Source organism: Perca fluviatilis, chromosome 1, assembly GCF_010015445.1.
Source record: "Perca fluviatilis chromosome 1, GENO_Pfluv_1.0, whole genome shotgun sequence".
NCBI lineage: Eukaryota > Metazoa > Chordata > Actinopteri > Perciformes > Percidae > Perca > Perca fluviatilis.
The window spans coordinates 7,001,546-7,023,789 of NC_053112.1; the positions used below are offsets into that span (position 1 = coordinate 7,001,546).

General features: G+C 41.3%; 1 protein-coding gene and 2 non-coding genes across 3 annotated transcripts; all 3 read right to left on the bottom strand.

Annotated features, from left to right (window-relative positions):
* Positions 1–958: 958 nt before the first annotated feature.
* LOC120571633 (homeobox protein OTX1 B-like) lies at positions 959–16,114 on the bottom strand. The gene is made up of 4 exons (XM_039820724.1): positions 15,805–16,114; positions 8,767–9,108; positions 7,863–8,014; positions 959–1,861 (listed from the first exon to the last, which is right to left on the bottom strand). The coding sequence occupies exons 2-4, from the start codon at positions 8,861–8,863 to the stop codon at positions 1,046–1,048; spliced, it is 1,065 nt and encodes a 354-aa protein (XP_039676658.1). The 5' UTR covers positions 8,864–9,108; positions 15,805–16,114; the 3' UTR covers positions 959–1,045.
* Positions 16,115–20,028: 3,914 nt separating this feature from the next.
* Positions 20,029–20,100, bottom strand: trnae-uuc. Its single transcript has one exon. It is a non-coding gene; the product is annotated as a tRNA-Glu (tRNA).
* A 1,471-nt stretch (positions 20,101–21,571) lies between these two features.
* Positions 21,572–21,643, bottom strand: trnae-uuc. Its single transcript has one exon. It is a non-coding gene; the product is annotated as a tRNA-Glu (tRNA).
* Positions 21,644–22,244: the final 601 nt, after the last annotated feature.

The following is a 22,244-nucleotide window of genomic DNA, read 5'->3' on the forward strand; positions in this document are numbered from 1 at the left end:
CATATTTTCCCCTCTGGACTCACCAAAACGGACGTAAAAATATCCCCCTTTCTCTGTAGTCTACCGTAAGCTAGCTAGCGTTATTGTAGGCTCCTTTTAAAATGCCATATTTTCCCCTCTGGGCTCACCAAAACGAACGTAAAAATATCACTCTCTCTGTAGTCTACCGTTAGCTAGCTACCGTAAATGTAAGCTACTTTTATAATGCCATATTTTCCCCTCTGGGCTCACCAAAACAAATGTAAAAATATCACTCTCTCTGTAGTCTACCGTTAGTTAGCTAGCGTTATTGTAGGCTACTTTTAAAATGCCATATTTTCCTCTCAGGGCTCACCAAAACGAACGTAAAAGCACATTAACCGTTCACTACACACGATCGCTAGTAAACATATTACATCTCTGATGTCATTTTTCTGTTTTTCAAGAATCTGTTTAGGAATCTGAATCGTTTTAAAAAGTACCGGTTCGGCATCGGAATCGTAAAAATCCAAACGGTACCCAACCCTAGTTATGTGTCTCTCTCCGTTTACTACCGTACAGATTTTTACTTATCTGCCATAAGGTCCCACTGTGGTCCACCGAAGAGGGAGGGAAAGGTGGGGGGGGACTTCACCTCTCTGTTATTTAAAATAAATCTTCAAAAAATAAAACCACCAACAGCACAAAAAAAAAAAGAATACTTCTTCGTACGCACTAGGGCTGCTCTCTCTTAGCCGATTAGTCGACTAATCGGTTGTTTTGGTCTTAGTCAACTTAGATTTCTTTAGTCCATTAGTCATGTCTGATGCTGTTTTCATGCTGAATGACTTATTTCCAAGAAACGTACGAGCACATCTCTGGTAAACACAAGAATTAAAGTGGTGCTTTTAGCACGACTCTTAGTGGAGAAACTCAGATTTACAGATCTGTCGATTAAATCAACTAATCGATTAGTCGGTGCAGCTGAATGAGTGTTAGTCGACTCAGAATTTCTTCAATCGAGCACAGCCCTAGTACGCAGAGAAGAGGAGGAGGAGGAGGAGGAGAAACACGGGAAGGAGGGCCGTCACAGCACTTGGAAACGCCACGACGCCTGGTCTTTGTAGTCCAAACAGTCGGAGGCGTTGAAGTTGAGTTTCCACGCCGACGCCGCGGCCGCCGCCGTCTGCTCTTTGTAATCCAGACAATCTGTGGCGTTGAAGGCGAGGCCGGGCGCGCTGTACGCCTGGTGGTGGTGGGACGGGTGGTGGGACGGGTGGTGGTGGTGCGCCGAGGTCTGGCCGATGTGGTGGTGCGGGTGCCCCGACATGGCGCCGCCACCGCCCATGGGGCTGAGCTGGTGCGCGTGGTGCGGGTGGTGGTGGTGGTGCGAGTGCATGGGCGCCAGGTACGAGCCGCAGTCCACGCCGCCGAAGTAAGAGCCGGACGCCGAGGCCGGGTAGCCCTGGCCGTACGCGGCCGCAGTCTGGCTGTAGGACACCGGTAGACGCGCGCCGCGGCGCCGGAGGACGCCGGCCGCCGCAGCCGCTACGCAGGAGGCGCTGTCGGGCCGGCGGGTCGGGGCGCCGGCGCCGCGCGCCGGGCGATATATGGGCGCCGGGCTCCAGATGGACGACACGGGGGCGGTGACTGAGGCGGAGCCGCTGAGCAGAGCGGCGCCGCCGCCGCCGAGCCCGGAGGAGGAGGAGGAAGAGGAGGACGTGGACGTGGAGGACGAAGAAGACGAGCTGGGCGCCGCCGCCGGAGGCGTGAACTGGCCGCTGCTCTCGGAGCCCGTGCTCTCTCGCGTCGGAGACGACTTCTTCTTCACGGGCTTCGCCTTGGCGCTGTTGCTGCTCTGCTGCTGCTGCCGACACTTGGCTCGTCGGTTCTTAAACCACACCTGAGGAAAGGAAAGATAGACAGATCTTTATTGTCATTGTATGCGATACAACGAAATTCTGTTGGAGCAATCCTCTCCAAATAGCAGCATAGAGTAATATATATATATATATATATATATATATATACACCTATATACACATACACATCCATACATACGTATGTATACAGAGTAAAGAAGATAAAAATATATATACACATATATATATGCACATACATACACATATACATACATACATACACATACACATATGCACATACACTAACATATTCTCAATAAATAGATAAAACAGTCACAGCAGTTATTGCACAGAGTCCGATTGCACTGAGGGAGTAAGAGGGGGTAAGAGATGTGTGTAGAAAGGAAAGGAAAGGAAAGGAAAGGAAAGGAAAGGAAAGGAAAGGAAAGGAAAGGAAAGGGGGGAAAGGTCAGCGTCACATGTCGGTAGAGAAGCCAAAAGAACAGGCTGCGCTGACGGAGCTGGCAGGAACTAAACACCGTGACTGTGACTCGATGCTACTGAGGAGCTGCGGCTCTGACCTTTGACCTTTTCACTGCTGGCTACAGTTCATCCAGATAAATAACTGCAGGAGCAACGACGCTAAACGTGCAGAGAAATCCCAGGATCTCACACTTTAACCCTTGCGTTATCCTAGGGTCAAATTTGACCCGTTTTCAAAGTTTTTTTTATATCAAATTGCCCAAAAATAACATTGATGCATCATGTACGCATAGACAGTATATAAGAATGGACCAACAGATCCTGTTGCTCTGGACGGAGACACAATCGTTAGCCTATTGTACAAAAGCGTCTGCTACGGAGCCATAACGTGAGGTACAAGGTAATGGAGCCTTTTATACATTGTCGTGTTTCTTTAGAAATAAACAACGGACAAATAGAGTCTTTAAACGCTTCAGATGTAAAGTTATTCGCTTTAAGTGACGTCAAAATGAATGGGAGTCAATGGGATGCTAACGTCCAAAAAGTTTCAATTTTGACCCAGAAAAACCAAAAGTTTTCAACGGGAAGACTTCACGAGGGTTAATGCATTACTGTTACAGATCCACTGCGGGAACTACTCCTAATTTACTGTTACAGGGAAATATGTTCCAATTTATACAAAAATAAAATGTTATGTACGCTTCTGAACAGGTAGGTGTGCGCTTTAAGTCCAGTTCATGTACAGTACGTGTAGCCGGCCAGGTTGTACTCCCGATGCTACGAAAAGTAAAGCAACAGAGAAGCCTACTTTAAAAGGGCCAGTTCACCCAGATTAACTTTAGACTTAAACTCATCCTGATTAGTCGATGGACGCAAAGCTTCTGAGAAGAGAAGCTAGACACTTTAAAAAGAGAATATGCTTCTACAAAAATAAAATAATAAACTATACTGATAGTGTCAGAGGCAGATGAGTTAAATGCCCATAAAGGCAGCTTTAAGCCCACAGCGGAGGGCCGCTGAAGCCGGGGAGGGAAAGCCTCTCACAGCCTTTTCTAAAGAAAGCTCACCGCATCAAAAGCCTGTCCTTCACTCTGCCAGAGCGCGGCCAAATTCTCCCCTTTGATTGAAAGACTTGTCTCTACTTGATCAATAATAGCTGAACTTTTCTTTTTCTTTTTTTTTTTACAGAATGGAGCTAATCGTGAAGAGGCCTGAGGAGAAACACAGAAAAGTGGCACCAGGAGCTCATGCATGAAACTCTTAAAGGGACAAACACATGACTTGGGTTATTAGCAAAGTTAAAGGAGATGTAACAGGAGATCATCAAACTATCAGCTTCAAGCTTTCGGAGCGCTTTCCGCTGCAGATTTCTGAGTTGCTTCTGAGCACTTTTAGAAAAATGTTACACTTATTAGAACTGCAACTAAAAGAATAATGTTTGTCTCCCAAACAACAATGTCCGGAGTAGAGGGCTGCAACTAATGGTTATCTCCTCAGTTGATTAATCTGTGGATTATTTTCTAGATGAACAGATTGGGGCAGTGGTGGCCTAAAGCTTATGGTGCGTTCTTTTTGTCCACCGAAGTCGTTTTACGAGTTGTTTTCCGGAGTTACGACCCGGAAGTTGCAAAAAAGAACGCCCCCGAGGTCATATTTACGACTCGTCAAGTCGTCTGAACTCAGAGAACCCCGAGTTCACTTTCAAAGATGGCTACGCCGTGCATCACACGAAGTAAACATTGTGGTTATCTACAATTTTAAGCACTTTTGTCTTTGTTGTAACCAAATGAAGAAGTCGTACACATAGCGCTGTATACTGCTACCTATAGGCATGTCTCTACAGTCTTATTAGGAGTTAAACATAGCGCTGTATACTGCTACCTATAGGCATGTCTCTACAGTCTTATTAGGAGTTAAACATAGCGCTGTATACTGCTACCTATAGGCATGTCTCTACAGTCTTATTAGGAGTTAAACATAGCGCTGTATACTGCTACCTATAGGCATGTCACTACAGTCTTATTAGGAGTTAAACATACGCTTGTATAATGCTACCTATAGGCATGTCACTACAGTCTTATTAGGAGTTAAACATAGCTGTATACTGCTACCTATAGGCATGTCACTACAGTCTTATTAGGAGTTAAACATAGCGCTGTATACTGCTACCTATAGGCAATGTCTCTACAGTCTTATTAGGAGTTAAACATAGCGCTGTATACTGCTACCTATAGGCATGTCTCTACAGTCTTATTAGGAGTTAAACATAAGCTGTATACTGCTACCTATAGGCATGTCTCTACAGTCTTATTAGGAGTTAAACATAGCGTGTATACTGCTACCTATAGGCATGTCTCTACAGTCTTATTAGGAGTTAAACATAGTCTGTATATTACTGCTCCAGTCTTATTTTTTTTTTTTTTTTTTTTTTTTTTTTTTATAGGAGATAAATACCGCCTGATTATTTTTTTCTTATTTTTAGCTTTGCAGCTGAAATTGGCTAGAGACACTCGGTTGCTATATGACAACAATGGCTTTAAGCCGAGTCTTGAGCAGAAAGCAGAGCAGTAGCCTAACGTTAACGTTAATCAAAATGTAATTTTCATGTATCAAACTGTGAAATATGTGTGTGTAATATGTCAATAACTGGGTGAATAGAATCCTAAATGTTACTAAAACTGTTACAAAAATCCATCTTTTCTCCGACTCGTAGTATCGTGTGACAAAAAGAACGCAACAACCCCGCGTTTATTCGTTTTTCGACACGGATGTGACGTCACGCTCGAGCTGCTAGTCGCGATTACAAGACAATAAGAACGCACCATTAGAGACGCAAGCTTGTGACTGGGAGGTCGTCGGTTCAATCCCCAGACCAACAGGGTAAAATCTGGGTGGGGGAAAGTGAAAGAACAGCGCTTGTGCCTCCCTCATTACCACCACCAACACCACTGAGGTGCCCTTGAGCAAGGCCCTTAACCTCCAACCGCTCCAGTGGAGCTGCTCAGTGGCCAGCAGATCAGACTGTGGTCGTACTGGGCAGCTTCCAGGTATGAATGTGGAACTGTGTGAATGTGATCAGGGCGTTCCTGCAAAAGAGAGGCTGCCTCTGAGTGAACCTTCCCTGAATAAATAAAGGTTAAAAAAAAAAGTGTTGTTTGGTCTCTAAAATGTGGATCAGTGCTTTGCCTCAAATGTCTTGTTATGTCCACAACTCAAAAGATATTCAGTTTACTGTCCCAGAGGAGAGAAGACACGCCGACTTATTGGGACTTTATCTTATTCACCGTAACCCCCAGAGTTAGATTAGTCCATACATACCCTTCTCATCTCCGTAGGTGCTGTAAAGCTGTCTGACAGCTCCAGCATTAGCTTAGCCTAGCACAGATCCTGCAGGTGACTGGTTCCAACTAGCCTACTGCTCCCAATTATGACAAAAGTGACAAAATAACTCCAACATGTTCCTGTTTACATGTTGTGATTTGTAGAGTCACAACATGTAAACAGGAACATGTTGGTGTTATTTTGTCACTTATTCGGAGCAGTAGGATTACTGGAACCAGTTACCTGCCTGTTCTGTGATGGGCTGATGCCGCTGGAGCCGTCAGACAGCTTTATAGCACGCACGGAGATGAGAAGGGTATGTATGGACTAGTCTAACTCTGGGGGTTACGGTGAATAAGCTAAATTCCCAATGAATTGGCGTGTTCCTTTAATGCTACGTCATCTTCTCATTGACTTTACATCGGCATTGTTTTCCCGTGGTGACCACGCGGTATTTTCACACATTCAGTGTGGCCACCACCACGTAATGCGCTGTCAACAGTTTGTGATTATTTCACGGGAATTCTGTGCGACCAGGCTGAAATAGTCACATTTAACAAGCTGGAATCAGAGACATTTTTACTTTTTTTGTCCATTATAAAATGACTCAAACCAATTCATTGATTATTAAAATAGTTGCTAATTTATTTAGTAGTTGAGAACTAATCGATCCATCTTTGCAGCTCTAGAGCGAAGGAGATGTAACGTGAGATCAAACTGCAGCTTCGAGGCAACTTTGCGCTGAGTTTCTTGCACTTTTTTTCCTCGTTTTTACAGCCAACCTTTTGGGAAGGTTGTACACTTATATAACCTAAACAGACTCGATGCAAGTGGGATGTTATCTGATCAACCTCAGCAGATTAAAGTAAGAGGAAACAGCCCTAAATCCTCCCAAACAAGATCAACAAAGGCCTATATTCATTTGGGTTTTTAACAGCGCTGGAATGTAACTAAGTACATTTACTCCAGTACTGTACTTCAGTCCAAAAGTTGAGGTACTTGTATTTTACTTGAGTCTTTGTCTTTTCATGCCACTTTCTACTTGTACTCCACTACATTTCAGAGAGAAATAATGTACTTTTTACTCCACTACATTCATCTGTTACAGCTTTCGTTACTAGTTACTTTACACATTCAGATTACTGCACACAGAACACATGTAGTTTATAAAATCTGATGTTTTATTATCAATGAAACTAGCCAACAATATAACGGCCTACAACAGGGGTGTCAAACTCAGTTTCCCAGAGGGCCACACTGGAAAATGAGAATCCCATCAAGGGCCAGACATGTAGAGTTTATCGACATGCTTTTATTTAATTGAAAAAGCCAAACATTTTGACTTTATTATTGCATGTGTCATATAGTGTAGCCTTAGATTTTGGGCCTCATAAAGCCCCTAAAACGTTCAGCAAAAAAGTTCCCTAGCCAGCGACAAATACGCTGAAAAAAGTGCCAAAAAAGTTGGAAAAAGGCCGAAAAAAAGTGTCAAAATTGTCTGAAAATTTTCTAAAACATCACAAAGTGCCAAAAAACATCGTAAAAGTGGCAAAACATTGAGTAAAGCGTCATAAACGTTAAAACAAAGTGTCTAATGCGTTGAAAAAAGTGCATAAACCGCCAGAAAAGGTGTAAAAAATTTCAAAATAAAGCAACAAAAATGTAAAAAAAAAAAAAAAAAGAAGCACCAAATACTAGCGACAAAAACTAGGTGGGCCTAAATTTATTGTGAACCTAATTTGAAATGCGGGCCGGATCAAGACCTGCGAGGGGCCGGATTTGGCCCTCGGGCCTTGAGTTGGACACCTGTGGCCTACAAGTCCAGCTGAGATGAATAGACCATTAACAGTAGCTTCCAGTCTGTTTACTAGTAGCTAATCATTAGTGCTTGGATCAGTCAATCATTAACTAATCATTAACTAAACATTAACTAACCATTCCTTCCTCAGTAACTACCTACATTTCTGTGTACCTTATTGTATAGTGTTACCCTTTTACTTTAAATACTTCATTTTCCTGATGACACTTACAGACTTTTACTGAAGTAACATTTCCAATGCAGGACTTTGACTTGGAACACAGTGTTTCTACAGTGTGGTATTAAGGTTTTACTGGATACTTCTTCCCCCGCTGGGTTTTTTTAAGTTGCCATTTCCTTTTCCTTCCTAATGCAGTTTAAACTCCCTAACATGTAAAGCCCCCTGACACATGATAAAGCAGGCGAGGAGCCTCTCTGACCTGCACTCTGGACTCGGGCAGGTTGATTTTCAGCGCCACCTCCTCCCTCATGAAGATGTCCGGGTAGCGCGTCTTGGCGAACAGCGACTCCAAAATGTCCAGCTGCGTCCGGGTGAACGTGGTCCGCTCCCGGCGCTGCTTCCGTGGGTTTCCTGCAAGAAAGAAAAAAAAAAACACACCCATAAGTGACTCTATCCAAGACTGTTAAACAGATGTAATAGCTCTCCGAACGTAGAGACTGGATCGTGGACCGTGTCGTGCGCTCGGAGATCTGTCGTGCGTAAAAAGCCGTTTTATCTTTTTGGATCATTTTACGTTTTAATTCGTGTCGTGTCTTCACTGTGTGTCACTGCTTGTGATTAGTAGTTTTCCCACATGCTTTGGACTTCCAAAATAAAAAGCGTTTCGATAAAGGATAGCCTACGTTATCATCAAGATACAGGTGAGAGATGGACTTTACGACGGCTGAAATCGACAAATTACAACTTGTGCGTTTCCCTAAAAGCACCAGAAACACAGAGTTTTCAACATGCACATTATCAACATGCACACACACAGTTCACACTAAGACTATATTGACGTTTTCACTTTCCCCAGGTTCATTTCATTCAACTTTACCGACAGCATTAGGTTAGTAGGGTTTGCGATCAACTTTAAAAATCGGTGTACGGATATGAAGTGAAAATAATCTCTGTTTCGATGACTAAACTCGTGCGTCACAGAAATAAAAGATTAAAGCATCATGGAAAACAGCGGAAAGAAACATTTAGGGAGAACCAAAGTTTACTGTGACAAAGAGACAAAGATGATCTAAAAACCACAGTGAGTGGTTCCTGTGGAAGTTGTGTTTCTGAGTTGATTTTTTTGGGGGGTAAGTGTTGGCTGGTGTGTGTGTGGTCCGTACCTGGGTACCCGACAGACGGGTGCAGCAGGTCCATGGCGGCTCCGCCCAGGCCCAGTCCGTTCATCCCGTACGGGCCCTGTTTGAGATAAGACATCATGCTAAAGACCGGTGTCTGGACCGGCCACAACGCTGCAGATCTCCCGGTGTCTGGACGGGACGCAACGCTGCAGATCTCCCGGTGTCTGGACGGGACGCAACGCTGCAGATCTCCCGGTGTCTGGACGGGACGCAACGCTGCAGATCTCCCGGTGTCTGGACGGGACGCAACGCTGCAGATCTCCCGGTGTCTGGACGGGACACAACGCTGCAGATCTCCCGGTGTTCCGGTGCTCAGCTGGGCTCCTGGGAGAGACAGGTGGGAAGAAGTAGTCAGATATCTTACTTCAGTAAAAGTACAAATACCACACTGTAAAAACACTCCGTTGCAAATCAAAGTCCTGCATTGAAAATGTGACTTAAGTAAGTATCGCCAGGAAACTGTACTTTAAGTATTAAAAGTAAAGAACAACCCTCCCATTGTAGAAAGAGCAAAGGATCCACACACACACACACACACACACACACACACACACACACACACACACACACACACACACACACACACACACACACTTGTGTGTTTAATGGTCCTATCATCTCAGCTGGACTTGCAGCCGTTATATTGTCGGCTAGTTTACTTTATATTAAAACATCAGATTTTATAAACTACATGTGTTCTGTGTGCAGTAATCTTAATGTGTAAAGTAACTAGTAACTAAAGTAACTAGTAACTAAATCTGTAACAGATGAATGTAGTGGAGTAACTAAAGTAACTAGTAACTAAAGCTGTAACAGATGAATGTAGCGGAGTAACTAAAGTAACTAGTAACTAAAGCTGGAACAGATGAATGTAGCGGAGTAACTAAAGTAACTAGTAACTAAATCTGTAACAGATGAATGTAGCGGAGTAACTAAAGTAACTAGTAACTAAATCTGTAACAGATGAATGTAGCGGAGTAACTAAAGTAACTAGTAACTAAATCTGTAACAGATGAATGTAGCGGAGTAACTAAAGTAACTAGTAACTAAAGCTGGAACAGATGAATGTAGTGGAGTAACTAAAGTAACTAGTAACTAAATCTGTAACAGATGAATGTAGCGGAGTAACTAAAGTAACTAGTAACTAAAGCTGGAACAGATGAATGTAGTGGAGTAAAAAGTACAATATTTCTCTCTGAGATGTAGCGGAGTAGAAGTAGAAAGTGACATGAAAAGAAAAGACTCAAGTAAAGTACAAGTACCTCAACATTTGGACTTAAGAACAGTACTGGAGTAAATGTACTTAGTTACATTCCACCGCTGACGGTGAGTCTATGATGTAGAAAATGAGCATTTATTTATGGAATAGCTGTGTGTTAATGCGTTATAAAACCAAATTAAAAACGCACATGTAAGTTAGTAAGTCAAGTTGATTTCTAGAGCACATTTAAACACATTAAGCTGAGCCCAAAAAAAAAGCACTGAAGTGCTGTATAAAAGAACATTGAAATGTAAAAAAAAAAATGAAAAAGCAGAAAGACAAGAAGAACCAACGACAACAACAAGCAGCAGTTCATAAAAACACGAGCTCCTTGAAGCAATACAACGTTTCCTTTCCAAATACAGGCCTTTAAAACAGACTGGAGCTGCTATAAACACTTAAACACGAACAAAGTCTTAACTTAATGTATATAAAATCACATTTAAAGCCTGTCTGCAGTTACAGGCCTGTCCCTCGGCCTCATTAATGCGAGCTTTGTTACCATTTGGAGTGTGCGTAAAACGCGTATTCCTGTCCAAACGCGGGCCTACGCAACATAGCTACATTACTACACAGACGTTAATTTCTCTAACTCTTGAAACCAAACACGAACAACGGCTTAACTAAATGTATATAAATGAAATTTAAAGCCGACCTTTCCCCACCTGTCTGCAGCTACAGGCCCGTCTCTGAGCCTCATTTATGCGAGCTTTATTAACATTTGGAGTGTGCGTAAAACGTTCATTCCTTTCCAAACGCGGGCCTATTAGCCTTTACAACAGACATTCCTTTACAAATAGACTTTCATTCCTCTAACTCTTGAACCCAAACACGAACAAACGCCTAACTTAATGTATATAAGCCGTATTAAAGCCGAACTTTTCCAACCGCTCATAAAGCAGCCGAGGCCTTGCCACTTAATTTATGCAGCTTTCACAAAACATGCGCTTTTGTCTTCTTTTTTTTATTTTTGAACAGCGAAAGCAGTGAAAACACAGCAGAAACACTCTCACACGGTTATGCAATCAGAAAATGTCTGCTCAAATCACGCTGCGCAGATATAAACGTGCGCATTTTACACTTTGGGCGTTTTAGATTAAAGTTTAAAGTCCTAAGAACGAAGATTTCCCAACTAAATGAACGCTGTGTGTCTCCTAATCGTTTCTACTCCGTTGTTCTTTGTTTTGGGGCTAATCCTTTCGCGTCTGTGCTAAATTCTGCTCGTGTTGTCTCTCTTTTTTTTGTATTTAAAATAAAGCCTTTTTCATATCGAGGCCAGAGTACAACAGATAAAAAAAAACAGCCTTTTGGTTAATTCTGGCCTTTTTTAACCCATGTATTTAACCAATGTGTTTTATGGGCGAACATTGAACTGATCAGCAGCTGCATGTCTCCAAAAACCAGATCTTGCATTCAACTAAAATTGCACGAAGATGTGAAGGTTTGAAAGGCAAAAAAATATATATATATTTTTTTCGATATGGGAGAGGTATCCAGTCTCTACATTGACGGTTTGAACTGAAAGAATGAGAGGACATATGTTATACAACTAAGACCCGTGTTGTGTGATGGAGAGTTGATCTGGAGCTACATGTCGAATTTAGATCAAATTAAACTCTACGTGGGAATAAAAAGAGACGCAAAGGCCCCGAAAAAAAGCTTCCAAAGACTAAATCTGGCGCAAAAGAAGTGAAACTGAGCGCGAAGATGTGGATCTTTGGGAGGAAAAAAAACTAACCAGTTTAATTATATGAACTATAGAGTGAGAACTCGGTGGTGTTCAGAGATAAGCCCGTGCTGTCTAAAGACATCATTAACCCTCCTGTTGTCCTCGGGTCAAATCTGACCCGTTTTTTTAGAGTTTCTACATCAGACATTTGGGATTATTTCATCCAAAAATGGTCCAACAATGACATGGATGGCTCCATACAACGCTCCGTGCCAAGTTAAACGAAGGATCAGTTCACTACTTTTCACTAATTTGGGGTAGGTTTTTTTTTTCCAAAAAAGTGCAGTATCCTGAAACTAAACTTTGACAAAACGCACAAAAAAAGAGATATAATAATATTTCATATAAATGAGGTTTTCTTGACCATGAAACTAGTTGTAATCCTTGGTGTGAGTGGTGTGTACAGTATAATGGCAGGCCTATTGTAGGAAAAAACGAAGAAAATGTTGGGAAAAAAAGGTCAAAAAGCGATACAAAAGCGTCAAACAAAGTATTCAATATCAGTTTTGACCCGGGATGACAACACAAGGGTTAAAGGTAAAAAAATAAAAGAAAGAAAAAAGTGTGATCTCACGGGAGGAACTCTTATTTTGAAAAGAAAGACTAAAAGCGGACCACAGATTATTATTCTTTTTTTTTTTAAACAGCCTTTTGGTTAATTCTGGCCTTTTCTAACCCATGTATAATCACGTGTTTTATTAATTTGCACTGTCCCCTTCTTAAATAAACTGATTTTTTTTTACGCAGAGATGGGAAAAAAAAAAATGGTTATCTTATGATGGGCGAACTTTCTGTTTTTATGGAGAACTCCAAAAAGCGAATCTTGCATTCAACTAAAATTGCACGAAGGTGTGAAATATAGAGTGACAACTCTGTAGTGTTCAGAGATGACACCAGGCTGTCTATCTCTGAAAAGTAAAGACATAATTAAAAGGTAAAAAGGCAGAAAAGAAAGAGAAGAAAAAAACAGTGTGGAACTCTTATTTTGAAAAGAAAAAGCCTGAACGCGCTCGCCAAACGGACTCCTCGGTTCCCGTGTGACTCCAACAGCTGTCTGTTATCACTCGGATCGTCATGACGTTTTCATTAATTCATTAGCCCGCAATTAAACCGACCTGCGGAGACACACACGGTTAACTCGCGGAGGCCACTCGAGACTTTTTCTCTCTCTCTCTCCTCCGAATCAATCTCTGCTGGAATCTCAAAGTCTTCTCTCCGAGCTCACTTATTCACACACTTTCACATTATAATGTGGAATCATGCACTCATGCATTGTGCGATGAAATATACTTTATTTTCTAATTCTGGGTTGTATAATCTTGCATACTTTCTTGTTGTTTTTTTTGCAGTAAAGCTGTTTGTGTTACAACCCGGATGTTAGTTGCTTTTTATTCCATTTGTTATAGGCCTGATAAAAGCTATTTTGCTTAATATTCACGTGCTGACTTCGACGCTATAGGCCTACTTTCGCCATGGTAGTGCTAGTGTAGTTAAATTATAGCCTATTCATGTATTTAGCTATTTATATGTCCTGCAGGTTTTGGTTGTGCTGTGGGAAGAAGAAGCCTTGTAAAATGCATAAACTAAACATTATAATTCACTTTTTTTTTCCTTTCTTTTTTTAGCGATCTGCTTCTCGAGGTCTCAGCAAGGAGATTTTTCACGCTACGTTTCTCAAACTATTTCCCGGTGTGTCTCCTTCTCAGATTTGGTTCATTTGAAGGATTTTAGACGCCTGAAGTATCTCGGCTTTAAAAAGAGTGTAAAAAAAACCATCCATGCATCACTCATCATCATATCAAAATGCCTGAATTTTGTTTTTTGTGAGAGTAATAATAATTAAAAAAAAACATTCAGTGTGAATTCTTAAAGCTGAACAAGAGTTATTAACTGGAAGTATATAAAAGGTGCATAAATGTGGCTAAAGGCAAAGACTGAATAAAGAATAAAAAAAAATAGTATAGGCCCTATATATATATATATATATATATATATAGAGAGAGAGAGAGAGAGATAGATAAAATCATGTAAGCATTTATCTCAGAATTAATAAATATCTTGCAACTTTGAGTTACTCCATTTTTCTTTTTAACGATTATTTTTTGGGCATTTTTAGGCCTTTATTGACAGGGCAGCTGAAGACATGAAAGTGGGGAGAGAGAGAGAAAGGGGGGATGACATGCAGCAAAGGGCCGCAGGTCGGAGTCGAACCCGGGCCCGCTGCGTCGAGGAGTTAAGGCCGTTTTACAGTAGCCGCAGCCTCTACATACGGGCGCCCGCTCCACCAACTGAGCTATCCAGTCACCCACCGCACACATTTCTTTATACAAGAAGTAGAGCTATTTACTAAATATGTGCTGACTTTTCGGCTATATATATATATATATGTCCTTATAGCTCATTTATAGCCCTTATGTTTGTTTTAATCAAAGGACACATGCAGGGGGAACTAAATATTATAATTCACTTTTAACACGTTAATAAAAACATATTGAACATTCAGTTACACATGAATGCAAAACACCCCCCTTCTAAATGTCACACCTATCCGACTCCAAAAGCAGCCGAACATATTCTTTCTCCATCATATAGCCTACAAAACTCTGTGAAAATGACTTTTTACTGTAGCTCGTTTCTCTTTCCTATTTAGGCCTAAACTTTTCCTTTTCCTCTCTCTTATCTTTTCACACTTTTTTTTTAATTCTCTCTCCTCGTTTGATCGTTCCTTCCCTCTTTCGCTTGTTCATTCCACAGCCTATATGTTCTTAGATTTTTCTCCTTATCTTATGGTTGAATAATTGTAGGGAACCCAACATGCCAAAGCCTAAGCTTATTGAGGGAGTTTCTGAGTTTCCTTTTTTCTAATTGAATGTCTCTTAAATTATATCAACAAGAGTTACAAACTGATCATTACATTCATAGGCTAAAAGGATCAAATATTACGCAAAGAGGAGAATTTTTTTAAGCATTAATCTCAGACCTGCATCTTTGATTTCCTCTTTTTTTTTCCCTGCAGAACTTCACACATCATCTGCAGCTTTAATAAACGGCCTTAATTGTTAACTGTTAGTATTAGTGTAAGACAATGTATTTAGATAAGAATTTCCATAATCCACTGGGGGTCCTTTTAGCAGGTAAATGCTCAACTTTCGGACTAATAGCTAGTTTTTTGGTTGGGTGAAAGGAGCCGCGGGCCTCCTGATGGATCTCAACTGAGGCGTTAACACTCTAAATAAAGCGCGACTTATTTCCATAACCGCAGGAAGAGAAGCAGCCGAATTACGCAATGTAAATGCGCCAGAAAAAACACAAACTGTGTGCAAATGAAGACCATTACAATTTAGATTAGATCTACAGGACGACAATTAGCAGAGAGAGAGAGGATCTTATCAGCAGACATGAGGCTGCGGGCTGAAATAAGTCAAGATAAAGTCCAACTAATTAAAGAAAATAAAATTAAAAGGTTATACGCAGTTTATGCTTGGGGGGAAAAAAATGCTTTTATTTTGTTAATTTGCACAGGTTACAAACCCTTCTTTTGTTGTTGTTTTTTTTTCTCGTTGTAGGATAACTTAGGGAACTCCTTCAAAGACATTATTTTTAAAATCAGTTTCTGTTTTATTTAAGGATTTCTTTTTCAACGTTACAACCCAACAGCCTCGTTTTGAGAGCTACCAAAAAATACTCCGAAGGAAAAACCAGGTAAGCTTTTATTTTGTTAATTAAGCAAAAGTTACCAATCGTTCATTTGTTTGTTCTTCTCAGATACTTAATGCAGGCGATATTTATCGGTTTTATTTCAGGATTTCTGTCTGCGTTTGAGGAAAAAACTACAACCTAAAAAGCCTCTTGTTGAGCGCAACCAAAAACATCCGACTGGAAAACCAGGCATTCAAGGCATGAGTTCAAATTGTAACGTTAGAGCCTAAATACTACTCCGTAATGTTAGCTAATTTACAGGGAAAAGCAGCACACGGCTAACCCGGATAAACACACAGAAATAAAAGCAGATAGAAGCTATGAGTCTCACCTTCTTCTGGCTCCTTCTTTTTTGGAAACAAATCCCGTTAAATGTCAACCCAACGAGATCCAGAGTTCCAGAAATATCCACATAGAAGAAAGTTTGTTGTTTTCTGGCAGAAGTGAAGCAGGTAACAGCAGCTCCGCGTGCGACTCGCACCTTTTTCGGAACTAGAAAATTAACATTTCAACGCAGACAAAAATACAAAAAAAGTCCCCACACACGTAACCGTAGTGTTAACGCTTCCGCCGCGCTCGATGTAGGCTACACGTCTCTCCTGCCGGTGTTGACGGATGGAGATTGAAATGCCCCTCTCAGAGGCCCGCGCCTCTATGAGTCAAGGAAGCACGCTGGGTCTGCGTCCTCCGAGCCAATCACAGCGCTCTGCGGGCTTTGGCGTGGATGCGGGCGGCCAATCAGCCCGCGAGCTTGGCGCCGAAACACCCGCCCACCACTCCCCTTTTTGGAATGGAAACGTTTCAGTGTCCGAAAGACTAGTTGAAGGAGAAGTCGGCCGGCTGCCATTACAGCAAAATTTGATTTAGTGATATTAAAAAGTCATTATGGACTCTCTGTGTTAACATAAGTTGTTGTTTTAAGCTATAGGAGCTTAGAAGTTGAGCCACGCCTATTTATATCTGGATGCAAGAAGAAAAAACACAACCAAAAATAGAAAAAATTAAGTTTTTCCTGCATCGTTAATAAAATGATAAATTAGCTTAAAACAGCTAGCATAAAAATGTGGCTTATAACAAACCAAATAACTGAGCCATAACGGTTTTTATTTTAGGTCTGTGACCAATCAAGGCTCCATGCCAGGCCCAAGCACACAGTTGTATGTGTGTGTGTGTGTGTGTGTGTGCCCAAATTAAAGTATATTTCGTTGCGAAATTACACTTTCCAACTGACTGTAAAGCTACGCATTAGCCATATTTGTTTTTGTTTTTTTACTCTAAATCTAACTGTGTGAAAATGGCCTTCTTTCTGTGTTTTTGACCCTAGAACGACACTGACAATCTCAACCAGCCGATTCAGTCCAGGAAGAATAGCCGAAATAACGACACATTGTGGCAAAAGAAACCTGCCAGAAAAAAAAAAGCTGCAATAAACTCAAAAATAAACAGCTGCTGATTCAAGCAGAACGGCTGCTGTCGTGAATTATTGGACCTTTGAATGAAATCAACAGACTGCAGTTAGAGGAGCCTTCATATATAGGTAGATCGATCGATAGATAGATAGATAGATAGATAGATAGATAGATAGATAGATAAATAGATAGATAGATAGATAGATAGATAGATAGATAGATAGATGGATGGATGGATGGATGGATGGATAGATAGATAGATAGATAGATAGATAGATAGATAGATAGAGATATAGATAGATAGGTAGATATGTAGATATAGCTAGATAGATAGTTAGATAGGTAGATATATAGATATAGATAGATAGATAGATAGATAGATAGATATATGGATATATAGATAGATAGATAGATAGAAAGAGAGATAGAGAGATAGATAGATAGATAGATAAATAGATAGAACAACTAATCGATTAATCGAAAAGAAAAAACAAATTGACGATGAAAGTAATCGTTAGTTGCCGCCCTGTAACCGGCATAGCAGTAAATTAAGTCAGTTATAAGTGAACAAATATCCTAAAGTCCACCTTTAAACATGAATTCAAATAATTATCATGAGGTCCCTGCTGAGAAGTGTATCACTGCGGCCTCCCGAGGCAGGAAAACGTCTCATTTCCTCTGTGTGAGGCGACAAAAGACGGTGATTGATCACAAGTATCAAGATATCAAACGGGCCGAGTCATTGTTGTTGTGAGGGTTATCGGGGGTTTAATCCCAAATTGCAGGAGTATTTTCTTAACACTAAGGCCCTAAATCCAGGGATCAGGCAGCCTAAAGAGGGGTGTGTGTGTGTGTGTGTGTGTGTGTGTGTGTGTGTGTGTGTGTTGAAGGCGGTGGGGGTTAAGTTTGGAGAGGCTTCTCGTCTGTGTTGTCGGGAGCTTATTAAAAGCATGATGCATAGAATCCCATGGTTGTCAGAAAGGTAGGAATGCAGAAGGCTTCGGCCAGGCTGCTGCACACTTTATGAAAAAAAAACGAAATCACACAGACACACACACACACACACACACAGACACACATGCACAAAACCTGCCGTGCAGACACAGAACAAGGTGGAAAAGCCCTTTAAATCAGCTGACAACAGAGAGCTTTTGGCTGCAGGCTGAAGGAATAGTGCAGCTCGGCTGGCAGGCGAGGGTTGAACAGATGAAAACACACTTCTACTGTCTGCTATGACTCTAAGGTAAGAAAACATAATCTTTCTCCTGTCATTATGAAGTGTTGTGGTTTAAATGAGCTGTGTAAACGGTTTTGTTTTTTAAAGGGGCAAAACTGTCTTCATGTAGGTTTTATTTCTGTTGATTCTTTTAAAAAGCAGGTGTTATTCAAACAGGCTTTGAGTTAGTCGAGGGTTATTAAGGCTGTCTGATCTATGTTTTTTATATTAGTATTTCTATATTCCTATCTGTCTTTTTTTATTCTGAAACACTCTGGTGATTCTTATCTGTGAAAGGTGCTATATAATTAAACTCTACTTTCTTTACTTTACTTTAAAATGTGGTCAGACTGCAGGTGTCATGTGTGAGGTGATGTCGGTTTAGTACGAAAACGTCAAATCCTGGAACTATTTCCACCTCGAGGTGTGTCATGTGATAATCTGCAGAAAAATGTGGCTGTGAGTGTTTGAAATAGTTCTGATTGTCTCAGTAAGTTGAGATCTTTTGAGGGTCACTTTCAAGTCAGTTTTTAAAAAGGCATTCATAGAATGTAACGACAGACCGTTGACCTGAAAATATTCATAGATTAGTTGGGGGAAAAGTCAGTCAATTATGTGCATTCAATGAGCTTAAATAGAAGTGACCATATAGGTGTATATATATAGGGGGGTTGGAGGGGGAGTGGGGGGAGTAATCAACACTGCTCAGTGCACGCCCCCCCCCCCCAAAAAAAAACCCTATTATTATTATAATCTCCTTTACATAAATAAAGGCATTTGCACCATAATTTGATGCAGAAAAGACACAAATTGTTGCAAAAAAATTCACCAGAATGCAGAAAATTAAGTGTTTGATATGCTCAAAATTTCAATTTTGCCCAAAAGTGGAGATCTCATCTTTGGAGAGGTGCAAGTCGTAGGGTCAGTATCTACGGGTTCCTACGTCCGTACCATGGTGTTGATTTAACCCAGAAGCATAAATTGGTCTTCAGCCTTTGTGCAGGTGGAGCAACATGAGTTGATGGGTCTTGCTCAATGACACTTTAGACCAAATCACCAACCTTGTGGCCAAATGACGACCCTCTGAGCCACCGTTAAGGAAAACTTCCCATACCAGGTGTTGAACTCAGGTCACCTGTGTAAAAACCAGGAATCCTAACCGCTAGACCATATGGGACACATACCTTACAACCATCAAAATCTGATTTGTTCAAATGCACACTTTGACATGCAAGCTACAGATTGTCCCGGTTTAATATGTAAGAACAGCATAGCATGCTTCCCATACCGGGAGCTGAACCCAGGCCACCTGGGTGAAAACCAGGAATCCTAACCGCTAGATCACATGGGACATATAGCACACTCAAGCTTTAAATTTCAATAAAATAAAATGATCACAAAACTACTTAACTATTTTTTTTTATTTGATTATACTCTGACATGCAAACCAGGGATTAAACCAGTTTAATATGCAAGAATGGCATAGCATGCTTCCCATACCAGGAGTGGAACCCTTACCACCTGTGTGAAAACCAGGAATCCTAACCGCTAGACCATATGGGACCAACAACACCATATACTGCTTTCCTTTACTGTATTACTAGTACTCTACTACGGAGTTCTGGCTTATTGAAAGATAATTTTGTCTGGTATTTCGTAAAATACTGCAACGAACGATGTGATGAGCATTAACGTCTCCGTGGCAAGAGATGAGTCCATTTTTGGAGAGGTGCAAGTCAGGCTACAGAGTAGGGTAAGTATCTACGGGTTCCTACGTACGTAACCACGGTGTCTATTTAACCCAGAAACATAAATTGGCCTTCAGCATTTGGAGCAACATGAATTTATGGGTCTTGCTCAGTGACCCTTTTGACCAAATCACCAACCATGTGGCTGAAGGACGACTGTCTGAGCCACCACTAAAGAATGATTCCCATACCGGGAGTTGAACCCGGGCCACCTGGGTGAAAACCAGGAATCCTAACCGCTAGACCATATGGGACTTGTAACATGTGATACTGTTGCCAGGCATCCTGCTTTCCTTTACTGTACTACTAGTACTCTACTATGAAGTTCTGGCTTTTTGAAAGATAATTTTGTTTGTACGCCCCCTGTGTGTCTCTTCCCCTCCCCGACTTCTCAAACCAAAGTTACACCCAAGCAAATAGGCATAATGTATATATTCCAAAATTACTCCCAATTATTCCAACACTTCACTGAGTTTGCTCCTGGTTAAAGGTGCAGTAGGTAAGCCTTATAAAACTAACTTTCTGTCATATTTGCTGAAACTGACCCTATGTTCCAGTAGAACTACATGAAGCAGGTCATTTAAAGAAAAAATATCTGGCTCCTCTGGCACCACCTACAGCCTGTAGTGCGATTTGCAAAAATCCACAGCTCCCTGTTCAGGTGCACCAATCAGGGCCATGGGGCGGGGGGGGGGGTGTCTTACTGTGTGTCAATCACTTCTTGTGCACACGCATTCATTCTCCCTTGTGGGGGGAGGGGCTTAGGAGACCGTTTAGGGCTTTAGCGGAAAGGGGGGAGGGACTGAGAAGTTGTCGATGTTCCAATTTTTTGGCTAAGTCCTGGATCTTCACAATCCGACCTACGGCACCTTTAAAAAGAGAGTATTTATCAATCACATACAATTACAGTAATAACCATGGCTTCAAATTAACTTTCTTGATCACCAACCAACACGGCTAGTAGATTTTTAAAGTTACCAGCCAATCAGATTTTCCACTAGCCACGTTTATTTGTTACGTAACGAACTTTACTTTCATTTCAGCTCCTCTGGTTTGTTTGGCGCCGTTCCGTCAGTTTCTGCAGTTGGCTGATTCAAACAGACACAGAGTTGTTTAGTTCATTAATCATCGGCCAAATTGGCTAGTAACTGTCAATTTAAAGCTCTGGTAATATAAATTTCTGCATTTAACCCATCATGAGTATTAGGACCCTAGTGCAACTTGGGGTTTTGTACACTGTGACACTCTGACATGCAAAGCCAATGTGAAAGAATTGTAAAGAATGATTCTCACACCGTGAGTTGAACCCAGGCCGCCTGGGTGAAAACCAGGAATCCTAACCGCTAGACCATATGGGACCAATAACACCATATACTGCTTTCCTTTACTGTATTACTAGTACTCTACTACAGAGTTCTGGCTTATTGAAAGATAATTTTGTCTGGTATTTCGTAAAATACTGCAACGAACGATGTGATGAGCATTAACGTCTCCGTGGCAAGAGATGAGTCCATTTTTGGGGAGGTGCAAGTCAGGCTACAGAGTAGGGTAAGTATCTACGGGTACCTACGTACGTAACCACGGTGTCTATTTAACCCAGAAACATAAATTGGCCTTCAGCATTTGGAGCAACATGAATTTATGGGTCTTGCTCAGTGACCCTTTTGACCAAATCACCAACCTTGTGGCTGAAAGACAACCCTCTGAGCCACCACTAAAGAATATTTCCCATACTGGGAGTTGAACCCGGGCCACCTGGGTGAAAACCAGGAATCCTAACCGCTAGACCATATGGGACATATGACACAGTCTTCATTTAAAGTGATGGTTCGGAGTAATTTCACCCTAGGGTCCTTTGCACCATGACCTCGAGCCAAACAACCCCCCAGAAGCTTTTTTCACCTGGGTCTAACACTGGGCGAGTTAGCGTAGAGTAGCGTTATCACCTGAATAGCTTAGCGCAGAGGCTAATGGACCCACGTTTGTATCTCGTAAATGACCCCACTAATAATGCCCGAAATGATACCAAACGTCTACAGTAGTACAAATAGGTTATGCTCTCATGAAACGATGGATTGGAAAGTTTGTAAGTACACCAGAAGTTTATGAACACTTGCCTGCTCTCTTCTGCTCTCTGCTGCTGCTGCTGCTGCTGCTGCTGCTACCTGCAGTTAGACGAGTGCTTAGGGCTGTCTACAAATTACTACACCGAAAAGAGATACAACAAAAATATTTATTAATTTAATGATTAAATAAGGTAATGTCTCCAAACTTACCTCAATTATTACCTGTCTCCTGCTAGTTATACTACAGCACTTAGTTAAAAAAAGAAGTTAAATAAAAAAATATTTTTGTTGCATCTCTTTTCGGTGTTGTAATTTGTAGACGGTCCCTAAGC

Coding starts and splice junctions, on each gene's coding strand:
- LOC120571633 (XM_039820724.1), bottom strand. CDS start 8,863: ATGATGTCTTATCTCAAACAGGGCCCGTACGGGATGAACGGACTGGGC. Junction 8,015..8,766: donor CCCGTCTGTCGGGTACCCAG/GTACGGACCACA, acceptor TCTTTCTTGCAG/GAAACCCACGGAAGCAGCGC. Junction 1,862..7,862: donor TGCCCGAGTCCAGAGTGCAG/GTCAGAGAGGCT, acceptor TCCTTTCCTCAG/GTGTGGTTTAAGAACCGACG.